Source organism: Saccostrea echinata, unplaced genomic scaffold, assembly GCF_033153115.1.
Source record: "Saccostrea echinata isolate AGI-Se365-2 ecotype Australia unplaced genomic scaffold, CSIRO_AGI_Sech_v1 ptg000025l, whole genome shotgun sequence".
NCBI lineage: Eukaryota > Metazoa > Mollusca > Bivalvia > Ostreida > Ostreidae > Saccostrea > Saccostrea echinata.
Genome location: NW_026889774.1, coordinates 5,116,423 through 5,143,695, shown reverse-complemented (window position 1 = coordinate 5,143,695; position 27,273 = coordinate 5,116,423). Strand labels below are relative to the sequence as shown.

Here is a 27,273-nt window from a genome sequence, read left to right as displayed (position 1 = left end):
TGCTACAAGTCTCTCAAGCTTCTGTCTCTATTTGTCCCGTCCCGCACATGATTTTTTTTCACCACGCCTATCGATGAACCAGTAGATTTATGTAGAAATTAAGTATTTTTACTATTTGAAATTTTATCTCGGACAAAAGACATTGGAAATGTAAATATATCGTCCATCATTCATTTTTTTTTTTTACCTTGGGAGTCACCTCTAACTTCAAACCCTATATTTAAGTACCAGTAATTATCACCTTTGGTTAATCGTGTTAAATTTATATCTTCCTTGATTACGCCTGCTCAGCTAATTACAAGTGCCAATTAATTAAATTATTAATACATACTTGTTTTACAATAATAGAATTATCTGTTGATTAAATATCACTTTACACAGAACATATAGTTCGAAATGTTTATCATTTATTTAAAAAAAAAGAAGAAGAGGAACTAACATCAGAGACTGAACAAAACTACAACATTGAAAATGTTCTCATCCACTTTCTTTGTCAACTGTAGATTGGTAAACTACATGAACATGATAAATAAATCCAAAATCCAAATACCACTCTGACTTATAGACATGTGGGAAAGCATATTAATCGATCACAAAATGTGAGAAAGTTAAGTTATGGATATAAATTGTGTGGTCATAAAATTTTTGTTTTTCTCTTATAAAATATGTGTAATGAAATTCATTACTTTATCAAAGTAATTGTAATTTAATTAATTACTTTTCTGAATGAGAGTAATGGTAATTGTAATGGTAAAAAATTCCAAAGTAATTGTAATTTAATTCATTACATTTCAAAGTAATTGACCCCAGGTCTGATCTATAACATAACCAGAGGCCTGTTCAACACAGCGAGCGCTCGCCAACATTTCTGTTGGAAGTATAATTTTGAATTTTGTCGAGCGCTCGCGAACGTTCGCTCTGTTGAACAGGCCATTGGTTAGTCTATAGCCTATTACTCTTGCATGCAATGGATTTACCTTTAATCAGAGGTGATGAGGTAGATCTAAGTTAAATGTGTATAAAAGTTTTTGATGGTATAATTTCAGACATTTTGCATTTTAAAAAAAACAACGTTACAAAATATCTTTAAGTTATACATACATGTACTTATATAAAGAGTGTGCCTGATACCACAGGCCTTTAGATCGCTTTAATTCGACTTTTAAAACGGGAGGAATATTTTTTTTTTTATACATGTACCCCCAGTTTTGTCAGTCGAATCAAAGCAACCTAAAGGTCTGTGGTTTTATACATAAACAACGCTAAGACATCGATGAGAATTTCCTACACGGGCTTTTCTTCGGCAAGGACGATAAGTTCGGGGGAAAACAACTGTTAATTAATTGATTTTTGTTGTTTTAAAATGACTGTTGGTTTGTCAGAAATGTGAAGGTGTCTTGCTAAATACAGCAATAAGGGAGATTACCGAGAGACGGGAGAGCGAGATGGTTCCTAAATTTAGGAATTTACATCCTTTTTTCAGCAACCATGCATTAGGCTATACTATCACATAGTAACTGGTGATACAGTGTAGCTAATTGTACTATAAATATCTGAAATTCTGAATGATAACATACAGAATTATATTTGAAAAGTTTATCTATCACTGATGAGGACATCACCAAATGCACATATATTGAGAAATAAATACACCTGACCATAGTGTACTTTAACCGACCATACAATTCTCGACACAGGCATTGTTCAATCTAAATCATAAAAGACTTCATAAATTAAATATATCAGACAAATATGGTACATGTATAAAGTTCATTTATATATTTAAACTTATTACGGATTTGGATTATGTTTGTGATCACATGATTTACAGCTGTTCATAAAATTGTGCAAAAGCCATCTTCGCCAGCCAAGGGTTTCTGATACGCTACTCTCCTCATAAGCCCTTGGCATACGGTGTTAAAAAAAGTTGGGATTTTTTTCTCAAGTTGTGATTGGAGTTGATCGACATCGTTCGACCAATCAGCAATTGTTTTTTGTAAATGACGATATTTGCGTTCGGGATATATCTTGACTCTTTAATATCGGGAATGAAAAACGCAAGTAAACAACGATCCGTAAGATAACATGCCATTCTATGAATAGCTATATGGTGTCATCTAATATCTTAAGCTACGTGCAAAATATGTGATTAAGAATCAATACTGAAGATTTAGATTTGCATTTTAACATGTTTAAATAACAAATTAACATAACCCAATACCTTCTTGTTAATTATTCTTTAAAAACATTATTGTTTTAAATACGCTTTTTATTTCTGTCGATGACGCAATCTGTGCGTACCTGGTAGAATCGTGATCATGCGACGAAAACAATCCCGTCTTTTGTCAGCACCGTATGCCAAGGGTTTATGAGGAGAGTAGCGTATCAGAATCCCTTGGCTAGCGAAGATGTGCAAAAGCATGAATGTTAACAGTGCATGATATTATAATTATATTCATTTCCGGTCTAATTATTTTCAAAAAGTGTCTCCACTCATTAACAGACACGAATTTAATTATGGAAAAGGTTTTTAGCTAGCAATTTTATACAATTATTTAATTTAATCAAAGTTTGCTGATATTCTATGAAAAATAAACCAATTTTGCTGAGCAGCTGATGTTTGGCGTGGTTTTGTGACGTCACTATTGCATATTACGTCATTTTCATACAAGTGAGCATAAGCTTTGATCCCAATGTGAACAAAGCATAAAGACATTTAATTGTGCGAAAAATATACATGTATAAGTTGTAAAATAACAGCCAATAACATACATGTACTTTGTTCTTCTGAAATTAATAAAAGATGAATCAATTTATTAGTCTGAATTCTTTATATAGTATGATATACACATTATCCACCCCTTACAAAAAAAAAATTCTACAGGGTTCCACACCTCTGTATGTGTATAAAAGAGTCTTTTCTGTCATTCAAAACTATTGTTAAATTTCCATTGTGACGATGTTTGATTATGACGTCATAATAGTGCTGTTCCCGGAATTACAAGCATGGGGGCTTCTAGTCGTTTCATGAAATTTTTTAGACGTGGAAGGAGAAATAGAGTGAGCGTGTATGCTCCGTCAACAGAGACTGCAGGGACATCTCAAGTTCCTGATGATCACCAAGCAAGGGAGGGAATTTTCACCTCGTCACGGGAGACTGCAGGGACATCTCAAGTTCCTGCTGATCACCAAGCAAGGGAGAGAATTTTCACGTCGTCACGGGAGACTGCAGGGACATCTCAAGTTCCTGATGATCACCAAGCAAGGGAGGGAATTTTCACGTCGTCACGGGTGACTGCAGAGACATCTCAAGCTGCTGCTGATCACCAAGCAAGGAAGGGAATTTTCGAGTCGTCACGGGTGACTGCAGGAACATCTCAAGCTACTGATGATCACCAAGCAAGGAAGGGAATTTTCACCTCGTCACGGGTGACTGCAGGGACGTCTCAAGCTCCTGCTGATCACCAAGCAAGGAAGGGAATTTTCGGGCGGCTGAGGGACGCCTGGAAGAGAGTAAAGAAGATAGGGCGTAATAGGGTACACCCTCAGCCGCCAGAAACCGACGACTCATTGCCCAACGATCCAGAGACTGAATCTCCACCTGACTCATTGACAGGATCCATAATTTTAAGCTTTGACAAATCTCCATCATTAATTTCCGTGGTGGAAAGCCAGGCCTTAACTTGCGTTTTATCCGATGATGAGAGTTCCGATAACATCTTGATTTCTTGTTACGACAGATAAATAGGCCTATTATGAAGGTAATACCAAAGCTTTCAAACGTTCAACGTTACGTACATGTATACTTTATTTTATATAACACTGAAAATAGAAGTAGTTCAAGTTAGAAATTGCTTTGCTGTTTTTTTTTATATCAAGGAGTGGAAAAATGCATAAAATGGGTAAAAAAATCGAAACTTTCGTTTTACAGGCGATAGGTGGTTGGATGGCACTGACGAGCTGACCATATGCAACTCTACGCCAGTCTTTAGTTCATGTTTGGTCTTCTTTGAAAGTCAAGACCATAATTATCTTGATTCTCAGTTCAGTAGAACTATAACAGAGAATCGAATATATCAACGAACGACTCAAAGCTACTCAGTAACTGTGAAAACCAAATCACTAAACGCACCAGTGGAATTTCATTTCATACGGAAACTGTGCAAAAACAAACAAACAAACAAACAATTGTATTTCATTTCACATCTAGATTTTAAATTTTAGATGCTTTCAGGAGTACTGAGTATATCATATAAATTTGCTTTTGTTTCTGTTTGGTTGTTGATTCCATGCAATAAATATTTTTCTAATCTTGTATACTTGTGTATATTTTCAAATTTTGACCCTGAAGAGAATTTCGCTTTTCGTGGATGAAGACAAAAGAGTGTAAAATTCAGTGAAAAGGTTATGAAACATTGCCAAGAAAGGAAATTGTACACTTAGTCTAGTTGTGACCAAGCATATGACGTAGAGGAAGATTCTACCTAAAATGAAAAACTAGCTGGGCTTGTAAGACAATGCAAACATATGGTATTATCTACACTGTATATTTTCAAGTCTTTAAGCAGTAAACAAATTATCATGTATAATTAAAATGCTCAATCCCACTATGACTTATTTGCCAACAAACTGATAAAAATATATATCTATTTAGTCCAGTGGATACAACTACAGAATATTTAATAAACCGTAGTTTTCTGAAGTGCAAAATTTCCAAGACACTATAGATATAAATATATAAACCAACTGTAAACAATAATGAAATCATAATGTCAAGTAAATATACATGTAGTAATTGAAGTCCATGACAGCACATGAAACTCTACTACAGAACTGTTTTACCAGCTGTGTTTATTGTTATGTGTTAACTATAAAATATACCACAATGTAGTGGTACTAAAACTTCTCTATTACTATTTGACAAAATAAAACCAAACTTTTCTGACGCTTATTTGAGAATGTTTGTTCTTTATGAGCACTTATACAAGTCTTCAGTGGAAATTCATCATATCAAAATCTTATTTGAAGCATTTAGAAGCAAATCTCTTGTTTCTCACGGTGGCCTCGTTTGCAAAAAATCTTCCGAAACCTTTCATTTGATAGCAATATTGTTTATGACCATACCAGGTAAGAATTTTCAATGATTAATAAAAGTGTTTTTTTTTTTCATCTATTGTGAAATACTTAATCCTTAAAATTTATCCTTGCAGAAAAAAGTTAACTGTACATTGTATTTACACATTAGATAAGTTTTAACCACATAATCAGCTTTAATTGATAAAAACATGAATTCTTAAATTTGAATCATGAACATGACAAAAAAAGTTTTCACATGGAGGCGTGTCTTCAATTAAGGTAGCATGCATATTTTCACAAAAAAAGGAGTGCGAGAATAAAGTTCGGGAGATCAAAGTTGCAATGTTTACGATGTTAATTTTACACGTGTAATAAAAACAAAATGGACACGACTTTGTTTAATAAAGACCCCGTCACCTATCTTTGGCAATTACTGGCCACAACAAATTGATTTCCTCTTCATTAAACGGTGCATTAAATCCACCAGAGAAAGGGCGTTTGTATGATTATAGCTGTATCACCCTTACCATGGAGGAAGGGTAAATATTTCTTTGGTTTTGAATGTTTTTGAAAAGTTCAATACGGTAAGATTTAATTACTAACTTCTGTATGTTCTAGGACCCTCCTGATTCTAGCTGTTTTGCTGATATTGACGTCTGTTGATGGTAGGTATATTTATCATCAGAATTAATTATCTTTGTCTCTTCTTATATTATGTAAGAAAAAAAGTTTTCAAAGATATGCAAGTTAATATGTAGCTGCATGTATTTGGTGGGAAAATATGGATATTCTTCACAAAATCATTGATACGTGATATGTTGATTAAGCTGTGATTTTTCAAAATTAAATGTATACAGTATATCTAAAGGCAGGGAAGTTTCTCAAACTCTGCAGGCCACGGGATCAGTTCAGTACTTTTCTTCCCCGGGATATCCCATCGAATACCCAAGGCAAGCAAGTATTGTAATATTAAAAGTCTATTTATATTTCAACTTTGCAACTTCTTAATTGTTACACTGTTTTCGAAGATTGCCTTGAATTCACATGTACATTGAAGTAATGTATTTTATTTTTTATATTTCGTGTTATTTTAAAAATCATTGGAATTTTTAGCAATTTAACACTGAAAACAACCATTATGACAATCACACAGACAGATATTCTTTACATCAATTTCTTGGACTGCAACATTGAGTATGCATCGGCAAAAGTACCATATTGTCAACTTGACCAAATTACGGTTTACGATGGTAAATTTTAGAATATCTTTAATTTTGTTATTTTTCTTTCATTTCTAAGTAAAATATGCGACGTAAATCCTTATCAGTGCATGTCTTTCATCGTGTGGAGTTTGACAAATTCTTTTTCGGAAAGATAAAATTGATCTTTTAAAGTTTTACAAATAGATTTAAAATAAGATACTTTTATCAAATGCTACTTTTAACAATATTCAGATGGTAACGCCATTAAGTTCTAATTTATCATATTTCATTCCCCCCTAAAAACAGGTCCTTTTATGAACGATTCCCTTCTGTACCAGGGCTGCTGTTTGAATGACGTCACACAATTACGTAGTTCTGGGTCCTCCATTTTGCTACGATTTATTTCCGATTCCACGGTAGCTGGGAGAGGGTTTTATATTCAGTACTACTCAAACGGCACGGCTATTAGTGAGTCTGACTTTTATTTTAGGATGAATATAGTTACATGTATATTTTGTTGTTAAAAATATTGTTAATTCCAAAATAACAATCCATTTACATGCATTTATTTACCGGTATTCATTTACAATAATTTTGGTAAATTTTATTTTAATGTATTTATACCCTATTGCCAATTTTTGTTTACTTGTTTGTTTGTTGGGTTTTTAAAAAATGTAAATTGATATAGCTGTCAATTTTACTAACAGGGGACGGCAGTGAGTTATCAGCAGGAAGTACTATCGTCATTATCGTTGTCTTGGTCATCGTTTTTCTTACAAGCATCGGCGTTGCTTTTCCTCTTCTGTACTACAAATACAAAGCCCGATATAAATTATGTGGCAAAATTCTTCCCAAACCAACAGACGGTTTGATTAAAACGAAAACGGAAGAAGACCTACATGAAGCTCAGGTAAAGGCGACTTGCGGATCGAAAGCTCCTGATCTTTTAAAATCTTGTAGTCAAGGAACTCAAGACACAAATTCCAGCAATAACGGAAAAGTACCGAAAGAAAATAAATAATCTTACTTTAATGTACACATAGGAATAAAAAATTTATTAATGGATGTATTTCGAAGCGTTGCATTTTTGTGCATAGTGAGTTTAATTTCAGTTGATATATAGCATGTATAGAAACAGTTATTTTTTCTGTTGGTAATAAAACATAACGACAAATCTATTGTACATTAAGCTGAAAATAAAAATTGCTCAATGATGTCTAGTTTTCCAAATATTTTATAGTGGAGTTTTTTAATAAACGATGTGTTTTAAAGTCTTGTCTCAAATTTGAATTACAAAATTACATACCTGGTATATTTAGATTCACACATACATGTAATATAATTGCGTTTTCAGAATCGAATAAAATTCTGTCTTCGCTCTGGACTATTTTATAAGGTCACACCAAGGTATTGCTTAAAAATGGATACACCCCCCCCAAAACAACCATCAATCACAATATATTGAAGCATATTTTTCCTACTACATATAATATCATTTTTGCATTTTTCCACAGTATACAAATCTGTTATGTACATTAAAGGGAACTTTTATATAAGGTAGGGGCACTTTACAAATTATACCTTATCTCAAGGAGGACCAAAAAAAAAAATAGGACATCTCAAATTACCTTATTTCAATGCAGACCTAGAAGAGTTTAAAAAAAGGTGGTAGCTCCATTGCCTACTAATATATCAAAATTGCTGAAATTTATTTGAAAGCCGACCCCCCCCCCCCCCCCCGAAAAAAATGTTGATTTTGTTGATAAAGAAAAAGGCTGATTTTTTTCCCGCGAGATAAATTTACGCTTCACTTTTTCTCAACTTTTTTCTACTTTCGTATCTTGGTGGTGAGAAACTGGTCCTATGAATGTCTATGTTGTACTTTATATCTGTACATGCATGGGCGCTGGCTAACGTACGAGGCATTGTAGCAGAATGTATACTTATATATGTGGGGTAATGTATACTATTTTGTAGCGGTTATGACTATGTAGCGGTAATCATTATGATTATTTTGAAAATGTAGCGGTAATGTATACATTTTTACAAATATCCCTTACCGTTCAGTTGTTTAAATGCACAAAACAGCGTCCTCTTTACAATCCATATAAAAAGTTTGTAGTAATTACGAAATGCATTTTGAGACATTAAAACTATTTTATTTACAAAACTATTTTATTTACAATGTTAAATGTTAAGGAAAATATCTGTTAAGCAGCCTTTGATGATCGATGAGATTCTCCTCCAAGAATCAAGACTTGGTCGTGAAAGTCTAATTTAGCAGTGTAATGAAAGGCAATGTTTGAAAATACCACGAAATATTCACAGGCAGCGAATCCAGTGTATACTAAAATATAAAAGAAATTCAATCGTATCTGAAAATGACGATTTAAAATTTTATCAATTTAGCTGCTTTCTACAAGCACCTTTAACAATTATCCCGAAAATAAACATCGTGCCCGCTTTTATATTTATATCAATGAAATGAACCTACCTCCACGCTCGCAATACCAGTTATGCCTAAAGTACATGTATACTGCCACCATGAAAATGGAGAGATTGAAGATAAATAAGCCAACTTTATAGTGGAAGGATTTAGTTTCCTGCAAAAAGAACAAAAAGTCCATTCAAATACATGAACAAAAATGATTTCTACTATTTTCCCCCTCAAGCTATTATCCCACGTAAAATTCTGTTTAATATTTGCAGGAATGGTGTAAAAGTTATACACGGACAACATAGGAGAAAACTAGTATCAAACCCGTTATCTTTGGTTTTTCCCGCAATATCTGCTTGTTTGAGAAATCTCGGTACAGGCCCCGCCACTTCATTGGGGAGGGGAAAATATTCATTTTAAGACCTCCAGCTTAGCCCGGTAGGTCCAAAGAAGAAAGTCGCAAATTTGAATATATATATATATATATAGAGAGAGAGAGAGAGAGAGAGAGCTTGGCATTAAACTCACTTTTAAGAGGGAGGGGGGTTTAAAGGAAATGTGCATTTCGGAAGTAATTTATGTTCTAATGTAGCAGCATGATAACAAAAAAGCTTATCAAAAAACGCTTTACTGTTTTAAAACGGCTGCACATTGAATCTACGAGTAATTTAAAACAGGACATTTTCCTTTCATAATGGATTATAAGTTATTAAAACTTCTTAACACACTGACTGATATTTAATGACCTATATATAAATGCTTCTCAAAAAAGACTTTTTCGATCTGGAGGGCCAGCGTGCAATGACCCCCAGCTGTTGGGTGGGGCCACTATGGGTGATCAATGTTTAAAAATGAGATTCATAAGATTCTGACCTTTCGGAGAAAAATGTGACTCTCTGAAAAGTTTAGTTTTCAAAAGAAAACCATTACGGTCAGTTTCTCCTGAAATAGATATTTTTCAAGCAATGCTGTAGTTTGCTAGACAATCAAAGCATACAATTTGCACTTAGGAAATTACTACATTTAAGTTGAAGCGAAAGATTTTGACATGGCAGTCTTTAATATGACCATTAATTGACATATATTCAATGAAATATGTGGAATATTAGGAATCAACCGGTATCTTTGTGAAGACAGGGCATTGTTTAGAATTATTTCGCGGACACTGGATTAAGATAGATGTATCATACTGGGATTATTTGTATAATGGTAGATTACAATATTTACTCACTGCAGGTGTCATTTCACGTCCTTTGCCGGAATGACCCCATCGATACAGAAAACAGGTCAACAGCATGTAGATTTCAGATGTTACCATGAATAATACAAACATGTTCTCATGAATCTCTGAAATGTAAATATAAAAGTGTTATCACTTGTTTTTCTTGTCACTGGTGAATAAACATATGTAAGTAAAACAAGAATGTGAAGACGGCCAAGGGCATTTTTTTTAATTTGAATTTACATTTTCAGTCCCTGTGACCTTGAAACATCAAAATTTATGACCATGGGTCAGTGGCATGACATAATGGGCTACCTTTGTGTTAATAATGAGTTTTCTTGATTCAAGGCCATGTGAAAACCATTGATTATAGGCTACCTTTGTGTAATCGATCAGTTATAATGTTCAAAGTGTTTGTACAATATAGTAGTTATAAGTATATTCAAAGGACACGTGTTCAATGTCATCGTACACCCTAGTCAGGCAGCATCTGTCTCAATGTTTCCTCACTAAATTCATGAAAAAAAGAGAAGCATATAGAGACAGATAGACCTCCCACCCCCAAAAAATTAAATCCAAACTCGAGTTCGGGAACATTAAATTACATTTGCCAAAGACAATGAATTTCTTTCTAGAATCCGATGGCTTCATTCTTTCTGTCACATTACTCCAATTTAAGGATACATGTACACTTTAGATAAATTAATTTTTTGGGAAATACTTTCGCAAACTTGATGACAACAGGGGCGTAGCTTCCATTGTGGCAATGAGGCATGCAACTGCCTCACTAGTTTTTTCAGCACCACCGCCTTCCCATACATTGATAATACATTGCAGAAACTATTTGATTTGTTTTATTAACTAATTGTTTTTATTTAACCTTTAAACAAATCTATAAAATGTTGTACTTTCATATCAATATGTTTGGGATCAAAATTCATGAGATCGGGCTCTATTAAAGTAGTTTATGTGGAAAAAATAAAAATGTTAGGCCTAGAAGTTTGAATACTCTACTAAATACTTTAGAGATATGAAGTATCATATGCACGCTGAAGTCTTCAATAATGAAACCGGTAAAATTACGAAATTTCTGTCCAGAAGAAGTATGATTTTTACATTCTAAACTCCCAAATTCATTTTCCGTCGGATGGCTTTGCCCCCCCCCCCCCCACCAGGGCTCCGCCAGCCCCCCGGCCACAATAGTTTTGCCTCACTAGAATTTTAAGTCAGGCTACGCCCCTGTGACAAGCATCAAGAAAAAAAGAAAACGTGAATTATTACACCAGACAACAAAGAATATCTGATCAGAAAAGCTCCAGGCATTGAACCCTTGGCCAAGCAAGCCATTAAAGTAAAACAAACCTCTATTATCGAGAGAGGATATATACGTTAGAATGACCAGTGCAAAATTCTCCACAATGTGTAATAAAGTACATAGCCCGGCTAAAATGGTATAAATATTGCTCCAAGTATCCACTACAAATCGCACGTGGTAGCGGTAATATGCACAAGCAATCAGGAATCGTGGAAAAGCGTGGAGGGCAATACAGATCCTCCAGACATTTCTCTGAGGGATGTATCCTCCAATGGCTGCACTTATAGAAGGTAGGTAATTGGCCACCTGAAAATATATACAAACTAGAGGTACTATGCCCGTGAGCTCACAAAATGATACCCCGGCCCGCTCCCATATGAGTATAATTGCAAAGTCCCATTTTGCTATGGTAAACCCTGTCCAATCGAAATGTAAAATAGGTGAATAATGTCATTGCGTTATAAAAATTCTGTAAAAGTCAGTAATTTTTATTCAGTGGCAAAGAGGAGTTGTTGATAATAGATGGGTACCCCCAAGTGTAACGGACGTAAAGAAGAGAGTTCACTTTGATTTTTTCATCTTTTTGACTTGCACTGTTTGAATCTTACAAAACTGAAAGTAGACACGCATGTATGAAAATGTTACAAAAGAATTTGTTAATACAAATGACCGAGTGTAGCACCTGGAGACAAAAATGCTCTTGTTCTACAAATCAAATTGATTCATGGTCATGAAACAACCCACCTTTGTGCAAGGTACATGTACATGTATAAGCTGTCATCGCTTCTACTGCATGAACAAGAGTACATTTATGAACCGGGCAATCTACTGTAACCTTGATCCATTCAAATGACATTAATGTCTCTTAGCCCAAACCTTATGTGTCTGATGGTCAAGGCCAAGAGACATTTTCTGGTCATAAGCTATCTTTGCCAAGGGTAAATTTTGCATGTTGTAAAAAAAAGTTACAAGTAAGATTACAGATCAGAGAGACCAAAAATTATACCTCCGCTCCATAAAAATTAACTCACCCGACAGTGTGTTGCGGTAGATTCCTCGAAATTGAATAATACTGACCAGATAACACAAAATAACGTTGCGAAAAAAGGTAGTCCGGCAACAATGTTGCTCAAAATTGAAAAGTGTAACCGAAAGAGAACACTTTGATAAGCCATAACACAAAACGGTAAACTCAGTTGTTCTGCATACTAAATGTTTCAAATTTAAATTTAAAGATACATTAAGTATAAACCAAAACACGAATATAAGTCCAAAAGTAAATTAAGTACTTCTGAAACCCTCACATTTAAAAATCCTTTATCATTAGCCACGTGAGGTAGACAGCAGGGTTCTAAATCTAACATATCCTATACATTATATATAGTTATAACATGAATATACATGTACATGTAACCGAGACTGATTAGATCCGTTTCAGATATACTGAATGCTATGCGGATGATCAATTTTCACAGCTTCATAAATTGAAATACATGAAAGGAAATGTGTGTTTTATAATATGTTGCAGTTAAGTCTGTACGTGTTTAACTAAAATCGATTATATTACCAAGCTTTATAGGAAAAGTAAACATGTGACTAATTTCGATGGCCACGTGCTTATATAATCCCAACCCTCTTCCAAAAACCATTGTATGCTGTGATGGATTGTGTATGTGTGTGTGTTGGAGCGGGGGGGGGGGGGTGTGCTCTCCTAAAATTTGCCAATTTTTGTATAAATATACCCCAAGATAACTGCATGTGTTCCTACTGTTGCATTCTGGTTTATTATAAAATCATATGTAACACCACAAACTGTTTAAACAAGTGATAAACATACATGTATATGTAATCATTAAATATTGTCCTATTGTTGCATGGAACATATATTCCTATAAAGAGGATATTCTAAAGTTAATCAAACGTCTAATGTTAACAAATTGTTAATTTTATTAAAAAAAAACAAAACGGTAATATCAGACAAAACTGTTTTCAGCTGGAACACCCAAGTAAACTTATCTAATTTATGTAGAAATATTCCGCTATCACCTGCGTTTTTTGCCCTGTTCACATATTTGTATTGTGTGTAGATTTTTTTTTTTAGATCGATCACTGTTCATTTTCTTCACCTTTTTCATTATTTAAAAAAAAAACACTTTAGCTGTAGCATGATAAAAATCAAAACAAAATTGATTTAAAGGGAAGCTTTTAAACAAATTCTAGCAGAAAAACGAATCATATTTCTACTGTGCTGAAACTAAAAATTATATTAAAATCACACACATATATAAACTCTATCAAAACAATGTGTCTTGATGTGTACAAACTTGTCTGTCAAACTTCTTAGATTCAATGTCGAGATATTCATAAATTGTTTGAAAGTTATGAAACGTGATATCAGAATCTGGAAACAGAATTTCGAACGACATCAACTAACGTATCATAAACATGCGAGACATGAAACGTGTATATTATATATTTAAATCAAAGAACAAATAGATTGTTTATGCGGGGAGATAAAATATTTCAAGAATATTATATAGTGACTTAAACTGTCCATCTCTCCAGACTCTTCATCATCTAAAATTAGGAAAGAAAAAGGGAGGGGGAAATTCATGAAATCGCACATTTCTCATAGTTTTCTCCACCACAGACTCGCAAAGAACTGTAAATTGTCAGCACGATGTGTATGTTAATTCTTGAAATTATAATGCCAGTCTCGATTCACAAGTTAATATTCAGGTAAATGCATTTCGTCAAAACCTTACTGATTTTTTCCCTTTAAATATAGGCCATCTATCTCTTACATTTAATTACTACAAGTTTTCTGCACTCTACCATGCAGTTCTCTCTAGCGTGTCTTCATAATTAAACTCTGTGCGCCGAATACGACCAAAATTGCTCCAATAATCGAATTAAATGTTAACCTAGCTCTCAAAATATTTATTTTGTAAATTTCTCGTAATTTATTTTTTTCTACGTTGTGAGAATTTTAATAGGCAAAGGGGTGTTAAATTTCCATCAATTTCGACATATTTATAGGTATACCATCAATTCTAGCAACCGTTATAAAAATGGATTTCCCCTGATAGTGATTATACTGAGTCAACGTTTGGCAATTTTCCATGTATTGGTTTTACTTGAAAAAAAAATGAATTAAATTTTAAAGCGTAATTATTTCGAACGAAAGGGGGTACGGTTCATGTCATAATTCAGAAATAATTATTAAACAAATGTTGCTTCTAGATTTTCCTGCTTTAGGACTTAATATGACAAGAAAACTGCCGAACGTTAATTTGAAGCCCTTGCTTCAAATTCGTTATGCAGAAAAAAAGAAGTAAAATGTTTACACGTGCTACTGCAAATGGACGGGGCCTTCCCGAGACGTGGTATGTTAATATCTTTAGTATATGCCCCGAGATATAAATTTGCAAAGGGAATACGCTTACCAGCTAGGGCATTTCATGTTTCAAGGATTTCCAGAACGTTAATTTAGAAAGTAATTACTCTGTTTATGGGCATTCTTCTACCCCTATCTAAGCACTTCTTATTTTACTATTATCATTAAGCTATTTGTACAGTATGGAGACAAGTTTTTCTTCTTCTAGGAAAAAAATGTGTTTTTCTTCGATAGACTTGTTGGTGGGGTTAGGGGGGGGGGGGGGGGGAGGCTATTGAATTTAGATAATTTTACAAAAACATGTATATGCAAATGTCAACTATCAAAGAGATATATACAATGTCTAATACTCTTTAGAAGCTGCTTCAATGAGGAGGAAGATATGGCCATAAATAAACTTAGAAAATCTTTTACCTCTTACTACTTTCTTTCTTTTTTTTGGGGAGGGGGGGGGGCATCTTAATAAATCAAACTATATCTGAGTCCTATATTTTATTGTGTAAAGTTTTGAAGACTGACAGTTGTCAAGCAGGTTACAATGTGTACTTTACACCAACACTAGCCTTTATAGAAAAGCATTTACAATAAAACAGAGAGAAAACACACTATCTAAAATGTCAGTCATTGATTCTCAAAGTGATAAACTCCTAGAATCAAATGTTTCTCATATCCAGATCTAAACTGAAAATGTTTAGTAATATCCTTTAGTAACACAATGATTATTTCAATAGCTGTATAGCACAGTGCTGTGTTACAATGATAATAATACCAAGATGTCCTTAAATAGAAAAGTTTTCTTCCCGGCTGCAATTCTTGAAAATGGATATGTTAGAATTATATCAGATATCCACAGAGGGTTCTACTGAGAATTCCAGCCATTCTGGTCACTAATTCTGTCACAAAAGTCACACAGGATGTACTGATAATACCCTGCAAACATAAAGTGTATCATATTTATTTTTTGAACCTGCATATCGAAACAAATTTCAAACCTGTGCATACATGTACGGATATTATAACAAATTACATTTTTGTTTTAATGATAATCAAAAGTGTCTAAAGATGAGTGTATATATCAACTGACATAAGTTAAATTCAATCTATTTAAGAGTAATGCAGTTATGCCCCTTTGTAATTATATTTTTCTCCTTTAAGCAGTAATACAGTTATGTCCCTTAACAGGGTTGGTCGGGAAAATACTATTAATTTTCTCTAAACTGGAAAATATTAGGAAATACAAAGTAGTTTTTCAATTACTGATTTTATGAAATACATAATTGAGAAATATTTAAAGTAAATATGAAAACACAAGATGAATATGTCTCAAACTTCAATTCAAAATGTTCAGAGTGTAAGTACATGTGTATTACATTGCATTTATCACCACTCAAGGTTCCCTACCCCATAGCATTTTGGAGCACAACACAAGATTTTCTATAGGTGTCTGTTATACAAAATTGAAATTTTCTAATTAAAACTTCTTTTTATCTTTGTATCATCCTTAATTCTGTTTTGTAATGGTTTTTCCTTCTTTTAGCAGTAATGTAGTTATGTCCCTTTCTAATGATTTTTTTTTTCTTTCAGCAGTAATGCAGTTACATGTATGCCCCTTTGTATTATGACACTAACAAATAAGATCATTACAAATTCTATATAAAAGCAGTGTAACTCTACCAAGGCCTTAAAAAAAAAATCACCACAGTCTCCAGCAGTAATTACCGAAATAGCCTTTGGGTGGGAGATGGGGCTTACATTTCTTTGTAGGCATTCCCACTCTCTTCTCCTGACAATAAAACCTGCTGATCTGAGAAGTCGTATTTGGCAGTGTAATGAAAGGCTATATTGGAAAATACTACAAGATATTCACACAGTGCAAATATGGAATACACTGAAATAGAAGAAAAAACATACAGAAAACCAGGCTATATATAATGTATATAAAATAATATAATTATTTTGGTTGTAATTTCAAAACTTATCATTTGATAAAACCCTACACTGACACATAGTAAATTAAGTGTAAGAGAGCTTAACTTGACAGTGTTGATAGTAAATAAATGTCAAATTTTTTACCTCCAGTTTCACAGTACCACTCATGCCTAAAAAACATGTATACTGCTGCCACGAACATGGTAATGTTGAAAACAAAGAGAATCTTTTTATACTGGTAGGACATGACCTCCTAAAATACAAGATACATTGTATTTTAAGTCACAAAGGTTACCAATAGAAATCTTTTTTTCTTTCACAATCAGTCATCTGTGGTCCCAAAATCCAGAAACACACTTGTACTAGCTCTCACAAATCTGAGAGATAAATTCTGATATCAGTGAGTTTTTCTATCAAAATTATGCATATATTCATATTAGCCAATCACTAATATGCATTATATGGGGGATAAAACAGAATAGCAAATGTGTGTAAATCATAAGCATTAAAAATATAAATATATATACTAGGTACAAAGTAATGATTTTATTCTGACTAACCCACAGGTGGGCATACAAACAGCAGAAGACATAAACTCAGATGACTTTGACATTATCTCAAGGGCTGTTTCATGCAAACATCCCATTATAATGAATTAATGTAACTGCTGACTTACTGAATTCAATATGTACATGTAATTATATACATGATATAGAAACCAATGCATGAATTGACTAAAGTGCATGAGAAAAAAAAAGAAGTATGATCAAGTATCATTACTATTTTGAAAAATGAGATTAATGTACTGTGTGTACTTAGTATTTCTAATCTACATACCATTTTTGTCATGGCACGTCCATTGGATGTGTGACCCCATTTGTAAAGAATACAGGAAAGCAACATATAACACTCAGAACACACCATAAAGATGATAAACATGTTCTCATGCACAGCTGAAACAGAACAAATTCAGACCTTTTATTAGTTTTAAATTCAATTCATGGGCATCATTATTTTCCCCAGGAATGTTTTAAACATATGAAAATTGCATCTACAGCTTTATAACTTCAGCTGGTTTATTTCTACAATTTGGATATTGAATATTGTAGTACAATAAAATCAAGTAAGAGATAAAAATATACAAAGGTCCTGTCAGTATCAATGTCATGGATTATCTGCCCTTTTATATAACGTTAACTCTATTGTGACATCAATTCAATACCATTTCCTATTGATTTACCTCATAAAAACTAAAATGAGTCCATAGATTTGTAAAGTCTAATTTCAGATATATTCATATGAGGTAGATGGACAGATGGAGGAAAAGACAAAATCTACTACAGGTGTATTTTCCTTTTCAGTAAGATGGATGGGGCAGAAAAATATATATACTTCATCTTGATGATCAAATGCCTTCCGCTTACCATAATTATCAGTAGATGACACATAAGTAAGAGTAACTAGAGCTGCATTCTCAATTATATGTAAGAAAACACAGAGCTTTGCAAGGGTCTTGTATAAAGTGTTCCTCGTTCCAACATGAAAATGTATGTAATAGCCATAATATGAGAAAGCAAATAAAAATCTTGGTGCAGCATGAAGAGCTATACATATCCTCCATATATATTTTTGTGGGGCATATCCTCCAATAGCCGAACTAATGGAAGGTAAGTAATTTGATACCTGAAAATGGAATTTAAAATTCAGTTTATTAGTCTGTAGACAGAGAGTGTAGTTATTAATGTCACAGTATATGTTTTTCTAAAGATTACAATTACGACTGAGTTTTGAACAAATTAAAATATTTCAGAATATAATGGGTGTTAAAGTAAATATATATATATATATATATATATATATATATATATATATATATATATATATATATATATATATATATATAATGGTTCAATATATTTCTCTGAAACAAACAAGATGTCATAAAATGATATTACAATTGAACAAATTAAAATATTTCAGAATATAATGGGTGTTAAAGTAAATATATATATATATATATATAATGGTTCAATATATTTCTCTGAAACAAACAAGATGTCATAAAATGATATTACAATTGGCAAAAATTAAACTTTAAAATAAAAAAAGGAAAAGAAAACAAATTTATATGCTGTAATAACTTAGTGTTTGAAGACCAAAATTTTCTGTTAATATTTCAAGATTTTGTTAATCTGTGTCTTGATTTATTTTATTAAATAACATACAATGAAAATAGCTTTAAATACATCGAGGAAATTCGAATGTCTCAATAAAACTATATAATATTCGATTATTTAATCTGGGATACTCACGCGACAGTGTGTCCAAGTAGATTCTTTGAAATTATATAAAATCGACAAAAGTATACAAATAAGAGCCCCTAACAAAGGCAAAAGCGCTGCAACAGTAACCAACAAAGAAAAGTTAATATTGAAAAGTGCTTGCTGTCGAGGCATCGTTGACGGAAGTAAATAAACAAACCATAGTCTCACAAGTGTTTTGATTTTTCATTGAAACTCGGTACATCGATTCCAAGCTTCTTGCAAACATCGACGACTGCTTATAACGGTCTTGACACTTCAACGTGTAAACATTTTCCCCAAAGGAAACAGAAAGGCTTTATTAGAAAGAAAACCATGCTTGACCCAACCCTCTTTGAATACGGTTGGTTCCCGATATGCAGCACTACAATGAATTGAAGGATAAGTGGGTTTTGTGTCTTCAGCGTTACTGACAAAGATCAAAATGTCTAAACTTACTCAGCAAGACAGAAAAGACTTGGAAAAATTCACCAAGTTTTTGATTTATAAGAGTTTGCAGATCATCGTGCAGTCCAGATTGGGAGAAAAAATCCAGACAAAGTCCAAGCCATTTTCCTCTGGTGCAGATTGGGTATTCCATTAATTTTCACTATCATTTTTTTTTCCTTCAATTTTAATCTGTGTAACTTATTTAAGTTGCTTACACAGATAAGCAAGATTGTTTGTTTGCTTGTGCATGTCCTTTCAAGAAATTTTCTGTTATACATGGCCACCCGTTGCCTGTAGAAGGCTGTAAATTTAAACCTGTATTTGGCACTTGTGGGCTTGGAGCAGTGAGGAATCTTTTTCGTGTCAACACTTACTGTGACATGGGACCTCGGTTTATACTGTTTCATTCAAAGAACTTGTCGCCATGTTTGCAGGAGGGCCCAAACCTGTGACAGGGATAAAGATCAACTCCCTATTCCACAGCTTAAAAGCAAAAAAAATTTTTTTTATAGATCATGAAAGCAGAAATACCTTAATAGTGTGCGAACTTGATTTACTTACACTTTTTACATCATGCACACCTTTCTTAATCAAAGGGGTGTAGACTTTTGTTGTACACCAGGAGTACACTTTCCTACACCAAATTCAGGGCATGTGTTGAAAGGTGTAGCACCGAGTCCAACATGGCGCAGAAAAGTATGATTGAAAATTTGACAAACAATTTTATATAAATATAACGGATTAGAAATCACATTCAAGACTTCTTTTGTATGTAAGCAGTTACTATGACATGATGTTTTAATTGTCTTTAAATAATTTTGTCAATTCCTAATAATATTTTACTTTTTTTCTCCAGACCTGTATAAATATTCTCCATCAGCCCGAAACTGGCAAGATACAAAACTTATACTACACTGCACTTTGTAAAGTGCATTTGATTATACAATACAATTTTTTACACCAGTGTACACTAGTGTACACAGAGTTAAGCTAAATCAAGGACACCAATTATGTTGATGGTGTAACTGTTCGGGCAAGTGCAGAACTTTGCAGAACCACTCGAGACATTTGGAAGGTCTAGACTGTGACGTCACATGACATCATATGTTAGTTGCATTTCCATAAAGAATTAGTCTAAAAAGTGCAAATTTTTAACCCCCCCCCCCAAAAAAAAAAATTGATTTACTATCTGTTAGCAATATCCATTAATTAAATCAAGGTGAATTTAATTTTTGGAGAACTTTTGTTTACTGAGAAAATGTAGTTTACGGCAAGATGCATTTCACAAAGGATTGTGGGTCCAGAGGTTACTGTGGAAAATTTTTTATTTGGATCAAGGTGAACAGTCAGAATTTTCTCTTCGCCCGGGCTCCTCTTAGAGCTGGCAGTGCGAGTGGAGCTTTCTAAAATTTTGCATCACTGTATTAAGTTTTTATTAATTGAAACAAAGAATTTGAATGATTTTTATACTCTTTTCTTATATTACAGTTCAACCTTGCAATAAAAGATGTTCAAGAAGTGCATGCAGAAACAAAAAAGGCTCTTGCTGGACAGACAGCTCTTCTAAGTCAAAATGTCTGTGTGGAAATTTCTCTCAAAACCTCTGAAGGAGATTCAATGATTTTAGAGACGTGGTACATAGGCTTGAACAAAGACACCTGTGATGTTAATGCTCGCGTTTCCTACACGGTCTACAACCGCATGGGTAGTGCTTTGAAGACATTGCTCAGTATTTCTCGAGTTACACCAGCATACAAACTTTCTCGTCAACAGGGTGTGTGCTCGGATGACTACGTGATTTGTTACCGCTTTTACCAAGGAGAACCACAGTTTTTCATGCTTGGAGACAATTACCAGACTATTAAGGTGGGTACAGTGCCCACCCCTGTTGGGACCATTTATATGAACCTTGCCTACAGAACCAAGCTCCTTATAACTCCACAGAAATCATCCAGGGAGATCCTGTTTGAAGTAAAAGATGATCACTTTAAGAAAGACAATAGTCCCAGGAGGCCAACTACGCCAAAACCATGTTCTCTAGGATATAGAAGGTATACAGTTAACCCCCTCCAAGGCGTATACACATTTCTATGCTTCTCGTATGAAAAGCAAAGGTACACATTATAATCAGTTCACAGTACTCAACAATGATTTAATTAAAATAATTAAAGAAACATAGGACAGGCTGGGGAACAACATGGTGTTGAAACGGCAATTAATGTCTTGAAAACTGACGATTAAATTTCTCCTACGATGTCAATCTGGAGAGCCTTGATCATGTTGGTTATCTCAGCGTCAGCTTATAAATACAAGGGTTGATCCATAAGTAATTTCACATCTCACAAATGCTATAAAGTCTTTAATAATCAAATTTTATCGACAAAATTTGACATATACTGATACTCCTATCTATTTTGACGTTGGCCTTAAAATTTCATAAGATTATATAAAATACTTTTTAAAATTTTAAGGTAAACACAACGTTAGGTTTTGTCTACTTTTGTAACTACTGACGTAGTTATGACTTTACTTTTCGGCACTCATTTTCAGTTCATCCCGATACCTTTTTAACCTCTCAAGTGCTTCATTTTAATAATGTTTGTTGTCATTTTGCCATTTAAGCCATCTTGTTTTGAGTTGAAGTAGTAAAATTATTTAAACTTTGTCTATATATAAATACTATTTCTAAATTCATTCCATTTTGCTTAAATCTAATGTATCATGAGATTTAGAATTAGTGTCAAAGGGAAATGCCATTACAAAGTTGTTACATGTACATTCTTGCTGTGCAGCGATAGACGAGACCTAACATGGTGTTTATTTTAATGTTTTATAAAGTATTGCATATATTTGAATGAAATTTTAGGGCAAAAGTCAAAATAGAAAGAGATATTAGTATGAAAAATTTTGATGAAATCTTTCCATTATTAAAGATTAATGGTAGTTGTGACATTACTTTTACAACCCTCATAGATAGGTGAAAAAGCTAACACTTCAGATTTTATTTTGTATTTTTTAACTTGAATTTTTGGGAAATTCTGTTAAAATTTTCACATATTTTAATTTTTTCTGACTAACTAGTTACGCATTTTCTAACAAATTACCATCGTTCCAACCTAGTAACTGGTTAACCAATTACAAACTGCCAGCCCTAATATTGATATAAATATACAAATATTACCAGATATAGCAGGAAAAGTGTATCAAATAATTGCTATCAATTTTCATCCCAAGCAGTGATAAAGTGTTACTTTCTTGTTTATGGTATTTAAATCAGTCAAATTATTTTTAAGAAACTTAAAGTAGTTCATGTTTCATTTCAGTATTATAGCTGGTGTCCCTTAAGTTGTAGTCAGATTAATAAGATTAACTTGTTTGAATTTATTTGTTGATTATATGCAAATCTTCTTGAAAACAAGATGGAGCCCCCCTCCCCCCCCCCCCCCCCCCCCAAAAAAAAAAAATGTTTCTTCAGCTATTTTACATGTTTTATAAACTAGTTACTCAATGCCTAATAAATCTTTATTTAGATCAAAAGGTGCTGACTAATTTTAACTAAATATATAAAAGTATGGTTGCATGTATATGGGGAAAATTTTTAAGAGTAAACACATTTTTGGCTTAGAATTCTATGAATTAGTGCTAATTTAAAGAAAAAAATTGCTTCTCATTTTGCGATGTCCATTGCATTTTTGCATATAGCAAAATCATGAAAATGTGAAGTTTGAATTCTTAGCAATTCAATCTAGTAGTTAGCATTATTATTCAGTGAAACAGATTAAAATGTTATAATGTACTATAGATACCTTATTTTCAAGTACTTTTCCACTCAGTGAGCTTCTCAGGAAGTGAAAATTTAACTGATAACATTACTCCAAGTCACTTTTTAAATAAGTACAATTTAACATTTATATATATTTTTTTCACAATTAAATTTTTACTAGAGTTTTAGGGATGGTGTCTTGCTATGTTTATTGTTGAAATTTTTTTTTTTTTGAGGGGGAGGGGATGGGGTACTTAGAAGGATAATTAGATAAATAGGGTCAAATACTTATTTCACTTATTTACCCTTAATACAACTGTTACAGGTAAATTACTTTGGGAATTAACAGGAAACCAAAAACTGAAAAAGTGGAAATTCAAAAGTGCTCTTACGTCATGTACATTGTAAACAGTCATATGTTTAATGTACTTTCCATATGTAAGATTTTTAATTGTATTTCCTGTTAGAGCAGGGTAATACACTAATTTCATAAGTTACTATTTGTGTAAAGTCTATTATTAATCAAACTTGTTATCAATATCATTTTGATACAAATTATGTGAGTTGAAAGAAGGATTTATCTTAAAAATCATGTGCACTTCTGGATGTCATGAGAGACATAAATGTATGTAATACATGTACATGTATATATATATACTCATATATATATTATTTTTTCAGAATTTATCATTACAGTACATAATTTTAAGATTAGTAATGTAAAAAAAAAAATGTTTTCTTATAAATTGATAACATTAATTCATTTTTGATTATTCAGATACCAACCATTCATGAAATTTTTAAAATGTTTCTGTGATATTTTGTCGAAAATTTCCAATTTAAAATGTTGCTCTATATGTCATGTTTAAAGTGGTTATATATATTTGCATTTCCTACAGTATAGGTACCGGTAATCACAAATTTATTTTATAATTTTATAGGAACAGTACATCAGAGGATTTGTTTGGAGAAGGGTATGATGGACAGGACTTGTGCTCCACCACGTTTGACAACAGTCCTGCGGAGGCGTTCTTCCATGGTATGTTACACAATCCTCAGCAGTTGTCCGCCCCTCAGCAGAAGACGGTCAGCAGAACACTAGCAGATGACTGGGAGGGAAAAGAACAATACAGGAACAAACAGGAAACGTGAGCTTACTCTGAAGTGTTGATTTATTTGCCTAACAGAAATGAAAAAAAAATTAGTTTTCATTACCTTTGAATTCTGTATTAGATGTGGATGTTTATTTAATAAGCCCTGCATGTTAAGGAGAAAATGCTTATGCATTTTATCTTTAAAAAAAAATGATAATTTAAATATTGGGATATACAGGTATACATATGATTAATATATATTCATACATTTAGCATGTTTTCAAGAAATATATACATTTGCAGGACAAATACCATTTTCTAAATCTTTGATGTATGTATGTTATATTATGTTTCAGTGTTGAAAAACAGCTAAGTTTTACCTCATACCAGAGGATAGGAGCATTTGCTCAAAATAGGAATTCCAAGGAGATCAAAAATGACTTTGAAGATGTACCGTTTCTGAGCTTACTTCAACCAGAGAGTAAACCTTCAGAGACAAAGACTGAAATATCGGGGGACCAGAATCATCTGGGGTCAAATGACAAAGTCTCTAAGGAGAAATTGAGTGGGGAAAAGGCAATAGATCAGGCTTTGTCACCCTCAGAGAGTGTATCCAGCAATACGTCAGCACCAGATGACTTTGTCATGGTGGAATTGGTATGTTATATGTATATATATCAGGTTTTAAGCTGAATGCAGGATCGTGGGAACCATAAACTCTAGACTTTAAACTTGATCATTTGCTCAAATAAAAGATGGAGGTTTCATGTTAGGTCTTGGTCAATCAAGCATCATGAAATAGAGTCCAATGTAAAAAAGTATCTATTTAAAAATTTTGTAGCTCAATTTTACATTAATTTTCTAAATATAAAATAGTAAAAAAAAAGTATAAATATTCAGATTTTGTTATAGAGCCTGACAATTCATTTTTCTCCATGTATATTACAGAAAACTCCCTTTGCTGGGGCTGATCCTAACACTGACCTGGGAACGTTTTACAGAGAATGTCAGGGAGCTCCACAGCTAGCCATGTGTAGTGGGGAAAGCAATGTCACTGAAGCTCTAGAGGAAATATCTTGTCAGTTACAGATGTTTGAGTCGAACATTGAAGGATTTGATGATTTTGTTACCTCAATAACAGAGAGTGTAACTGTGGAGTAACCTATTCAATTTCCCCCCAAAAATTCAGAGTTCAATGGCTATTGTAATGTACTTGCACATACATTTGTTAGTGCTTTCCTGTGTGCTTCATGTCAATGATGTTGTCACTATTTTAAGAGTACCATTTGGTTTTGTCAGTATATCATACTGTGTTAAGAGAATCAAATGTTCAAAGTAAATCTCAACTGATTGAGTCAGAGATCAAAAATTCAAAGGCTAGTACATTGTTATATCAAAATGAATGTTTAATTACCAATTGACTTTTCAATATCATAATTTAATAGTAGTTGGAAAAACTCTTGATGGATTGATGGGTTTGACAATACTGTTCTCTCAATAAGGAAAAACATGATGATTTTGTGATTGGAAAGCTAGCTATTAAGGTCATGCTCTGAATTCACACCTGTTTTACCCTCTTTAGCAACCACATAAGAGAAGCATTTCAAATTCTAGTCTCTAAATCACTATAAATTATCACATATATGTTAAAAGAAGAAGTCATTTGAAAGTTGAAAGATCAAAGTCAAATTCATTACCTGTAACACTTTTTACAGTTTGTTTGCCACATAGGAAAGACTATATTTGTTAATTCATTTTTTCATACTGTATTTTTCTCAGATTTTTTAGGTGAATATGGGAAAAAAAACATACATGTATATATATTTTGAAACCCACACATCAAGTTGAGATTGTATTTATTTCATGTGTGTATGTATATATATATATATATATATATATATATATATATATATATATATATATATATATATATATATATATATAGATATATATTTATATGTATAGATATATATATATATATATATATATATATATATATATATATATATATATATGTATGTATGTATAAAGCCTATGTGGGGGATACTTTGCTTTGTGGTGCTTCTGTTTGTGATAAGTGATTGCTTTCACCAAGTAAACCTTATTTTTCTGTAAATATTGAGGGAGTGACTGAATTACATTTGTGGTCTTGAAACTTAATTGTGTTATTACACATACACAGGAAAGAAGTGGGTGATGCTTTACTTTCAGTGCATTATATGAGAAGCCTATAATTAAAGGGGCTGGGACATAGATTTGAAGCTCATATTTTCTAAATGATATCGTGATTTATATGTTGCTAGAGCATTTCACACAAAAATATATAAAAATTGTGTTAAGAAAATTCTTTTATCTGGAGATTATTAAACCTAGGATTTTTGGGACATGTTTGATTGACAAATATCTTTGCACTTTCACAGAGTAAACTTTATCAATAATACTTAAGAAAAGTAGAAATTTTGTTGTGTATTGATGAAAAATATAAAAACTATAATCCAGAAAGTTCAGAGTAGAAATGTGAGAGAGCAAAACCAACTCACCAGTATTGTCAGTCCGTGCTCAGTGATGTGTGCACACTTTACAAATTGAATACGCCCGGTAAAACATAGATACATGTACTAACAATAACAGAGCTTGTGCCCCGTTTCCAAACACAGATGTTAGACATGATGATATGCAGAATGTCGTTGTCATTGAATTCTTAGAATATTTATGTAAGTTCAAATCGCTAAACTTTAGTTATTTTTTAAATAAAAATTAAGGCAATTAAAATTGTAAACAATGCAACTGTGTCCAGTCCCCTTTAATATACATGTATTGAATTTTAGTTGATTATGTGATTATAAGCCTACTGGATAGGCTGATCTGCCAATCAAGCAACAATGGGAGATGTTTGCATGCTAGTCAGCATTATACCTATATTTTGAAATAGCAGACAAGTTTAGTATGTTTATGACAGTGGAGAGAGTGACGTAGGACATGTGTGTACATTATTTCATGCAGTTACATGTAATGCATCTTTGCCAATTTAAGTGCAATTTTGTTTTATTCATCTTTCAAATTGTTAAAAAAGCATAATTTGTCCTTT

At 32.9% G+C, this 27,273-nt stretch overlaps 6 protein-coding genes across 7 annotated transcripts in view; 4 read left to right on the top strand and 2 right to left on the bottom strand.

The window, feature by feature from the left end:
* Positions 1 to 27,273, top strand: part of LOC133191907 (heat shock 70 kDa protein 12A-like) — a 72,347-nt gene that overhangs the window by 12,369 nt on the left and 32,705 nt on the right. The window lies entirely within an intron of this gene.
* Positions 3,007 to 4,240, top strand: LOC133192829 (uncharacterized). Its single transcript, XM_061328836.1, has 2 exons — positions 3,007 to 3,761; positions 3,932 to 4,240. Exon 1 carries the CDS (start codon positions 3,007 to 3,009, stop codon positions 3,742 to 3,744), a length of 738 nt encoding a protein of 245 aa, XP_061184820.1. The 3' UTR covers positions 3,745 to 3,761; positions 3,932 to 4,240.
* On the top strand, positions 6,194 to 7,299 carry LOC133192828 (uncharacterized). Its single transcript, XM_061328835.1, has 3 exons — positions 6,194 to 6,326; positions 6,585 to 6,746; positions 6,986 to 7,299. Exons 1-3 carry the CDS (start codon positions 6,215 to 6,217, stop codon positions 7,297 to 7,299), a joined length of 588 nt encoding a protein of 195 aa, XP_061184819.1. The 5' UTR covers positions 6,194 to 6,214.
* On the bottom strand, positions 8,416 to 12,591 carry LOC133192519 (post-GPI attachment to proteins factor 2-like). The gene is made up of 5 exons (XM_061328512.1): positions 12,284 to 12,591; positions 11,300 to 11,558; positions 9,947 to 10,062; positions 8,773 to 8,881; positions 8,416 to 8,625 (listed from the first exon to the last, which is right to left on the bottom strand). Exons 1-5 carry the CDS (start codon positions 12,425 to 12,427, stop codon positions 8,489 to 8,491), a joined length of 765 nt encoding a protein of 254 aa, XP_061184496.1. The 5' UTR covers positions 12,428 to 12,591; the 3' UTR covers positions 8,416 to 8,488.
* LOC133191904 (post-GPI attachment to proteins factor 2-like) lies at positions 15,127 to 19,069 on the bottom strand. Of its 2 annotated transcripts, none has more exons than XM_061327655.1 (6): positions 18,891 to 19,069; positions 18,003 to 18,261; positions 17,416 to 17,531; positions 16,723 to 16,831; positions 16,369 to 16,537; positions 15,127 to 15,579 (listed from the first exon to the last, which is right to left on the bottom strand). In XM_061327655.1, the coding sequence occupies exons 1-5, from the start codon at positions 19,032 to 19,034 to the stop codon at positions 16,398 to 16,400; spliced, it is 768 nt and encodes a 255-aa protein (XP_061183639.1). In that variant the 5' UTR covers positions 19,035 to 19,069; the 3' UTR covers positions 15,127 to 15,579; positions 16,369 to 16,397. The 2 variants fall into 2 exon arrangements, with proteins under 2 accessions (XP_061183639.1, XP_061183638.1); XM_061327654.1 differs by having other exon boundaries at positions 16,402 to 16,537.
* On the top strand, positions 19,189 to 26,046 carry LOC133191903 (autophagy-related protein 13-like). The gene is made up of 5 exons (XM_061327653.1): positions 19,189 to 19,470; positions 20,817 to 21,379; positions 24,033 to 24,239; positions 24,542 to 24,842; positions 25,134 to 26,046. The coding sequence occupies exons 1-5, from the start codon at positions 19,324 to 19,326 to the stop codon at positions 25,344 to 25,346; spliced, it is 1,431 nt and encodes a 476-aa protein (XP_061183637.1). The 5' UTR covers positions 19,189 to 19,323; the 3' UTR covers positions 25,347 to 26,046.

Bases quoted from the DNA above. Each gene is read 5' to 3' on its own strand.
- LOC133192829 (XM_061328836.1), top strand. From the start codon at position 3,007: ATGGGGGCTTCTAGTCGTTTCATGAAATTTTTTAGACGTGGAAGGAGA.
- LOC133192828 (XM_061328835.1), top strand. From the start codon at position 6,215: ATGACAATCACACAGACAGATATTCTTTACATCAATTTCTTGGACTGC. The intron at 6,327-6,584 runs GTAAATTTTAGA...CCCTAAAAACAG, and splicing joins CCAAATTACGGTTTACGATG to GTCCTTTTATGAACGATTCC. The intron at 6,747-6,985 runs GTGAGTCTGACT...TTTTACTAACAG, and splicing joins CTCAAACGGCACGGCTATTA to GGGACGGCAGTGAGTTATCA.
- LOC133192519 (XM_061328512.1), bottom strand. From the start codon at position 12,427: ATGGCTTATCAAAGTGTTCTCTTTCGGTTACACTTTTCAATTTTGAGC. The intron at 10,063-11,299 runs GTTTGTTTTACT...TTTACATTTCAG, and splicing joins ATCCTCTCTCGATAATAGAG to AGATTCATGAGAACATGTTT. The intron at 8,626-8,772 runs GTAGGTTCATTT...TTTATATTTTAG, and splicing joins CTGGTATTGCGAGCGTGGAG to TATACACTGGATTCGCTGCC.
- LOC133191904 (XM_061327654.1), bottom strand. From the start codon at position 19,034: ATGCCTCGACAGCAAGCACTTTTCAATATTAACTTTTCTTTGTTGGTT. The intron at 17,532-18,002 runs GTAAGCGGAAGG...GTTCTGTTTCAG, and splicing joins GTCATCTACTGATAATTATG to CTGTGCATGAGAACATGTTT. The intron at 16,832-17,415 runs GTATGTAGATTA...CTTGTATTTTAG, and splicing joins GACGTGCCATGACAAAAATG to GAGGTCATGTCCTACCAGTA.
- LOC133191903 (XM_061327653.1), top strand. From the start codon at position 19,324: ATGTCTAAACTTACTCAGCAAGACAGAAAAGACTTGGAAAAATTCACC. The intron at 24,240-24,541 runs GTGAGCTTACTC...ATTATGTTTCAG, and splicing joins TACAGGAACAAACAGGAAAC to TGTTGAAAAACAGCTAAGTT. The intron at 24,843-25,133 runs GTATGTTATATG...TGTATATTACAG, and splicing joins ACTTTGTCATGGTGGAATTG to AAAACTCCCTTTGCTGGGGC.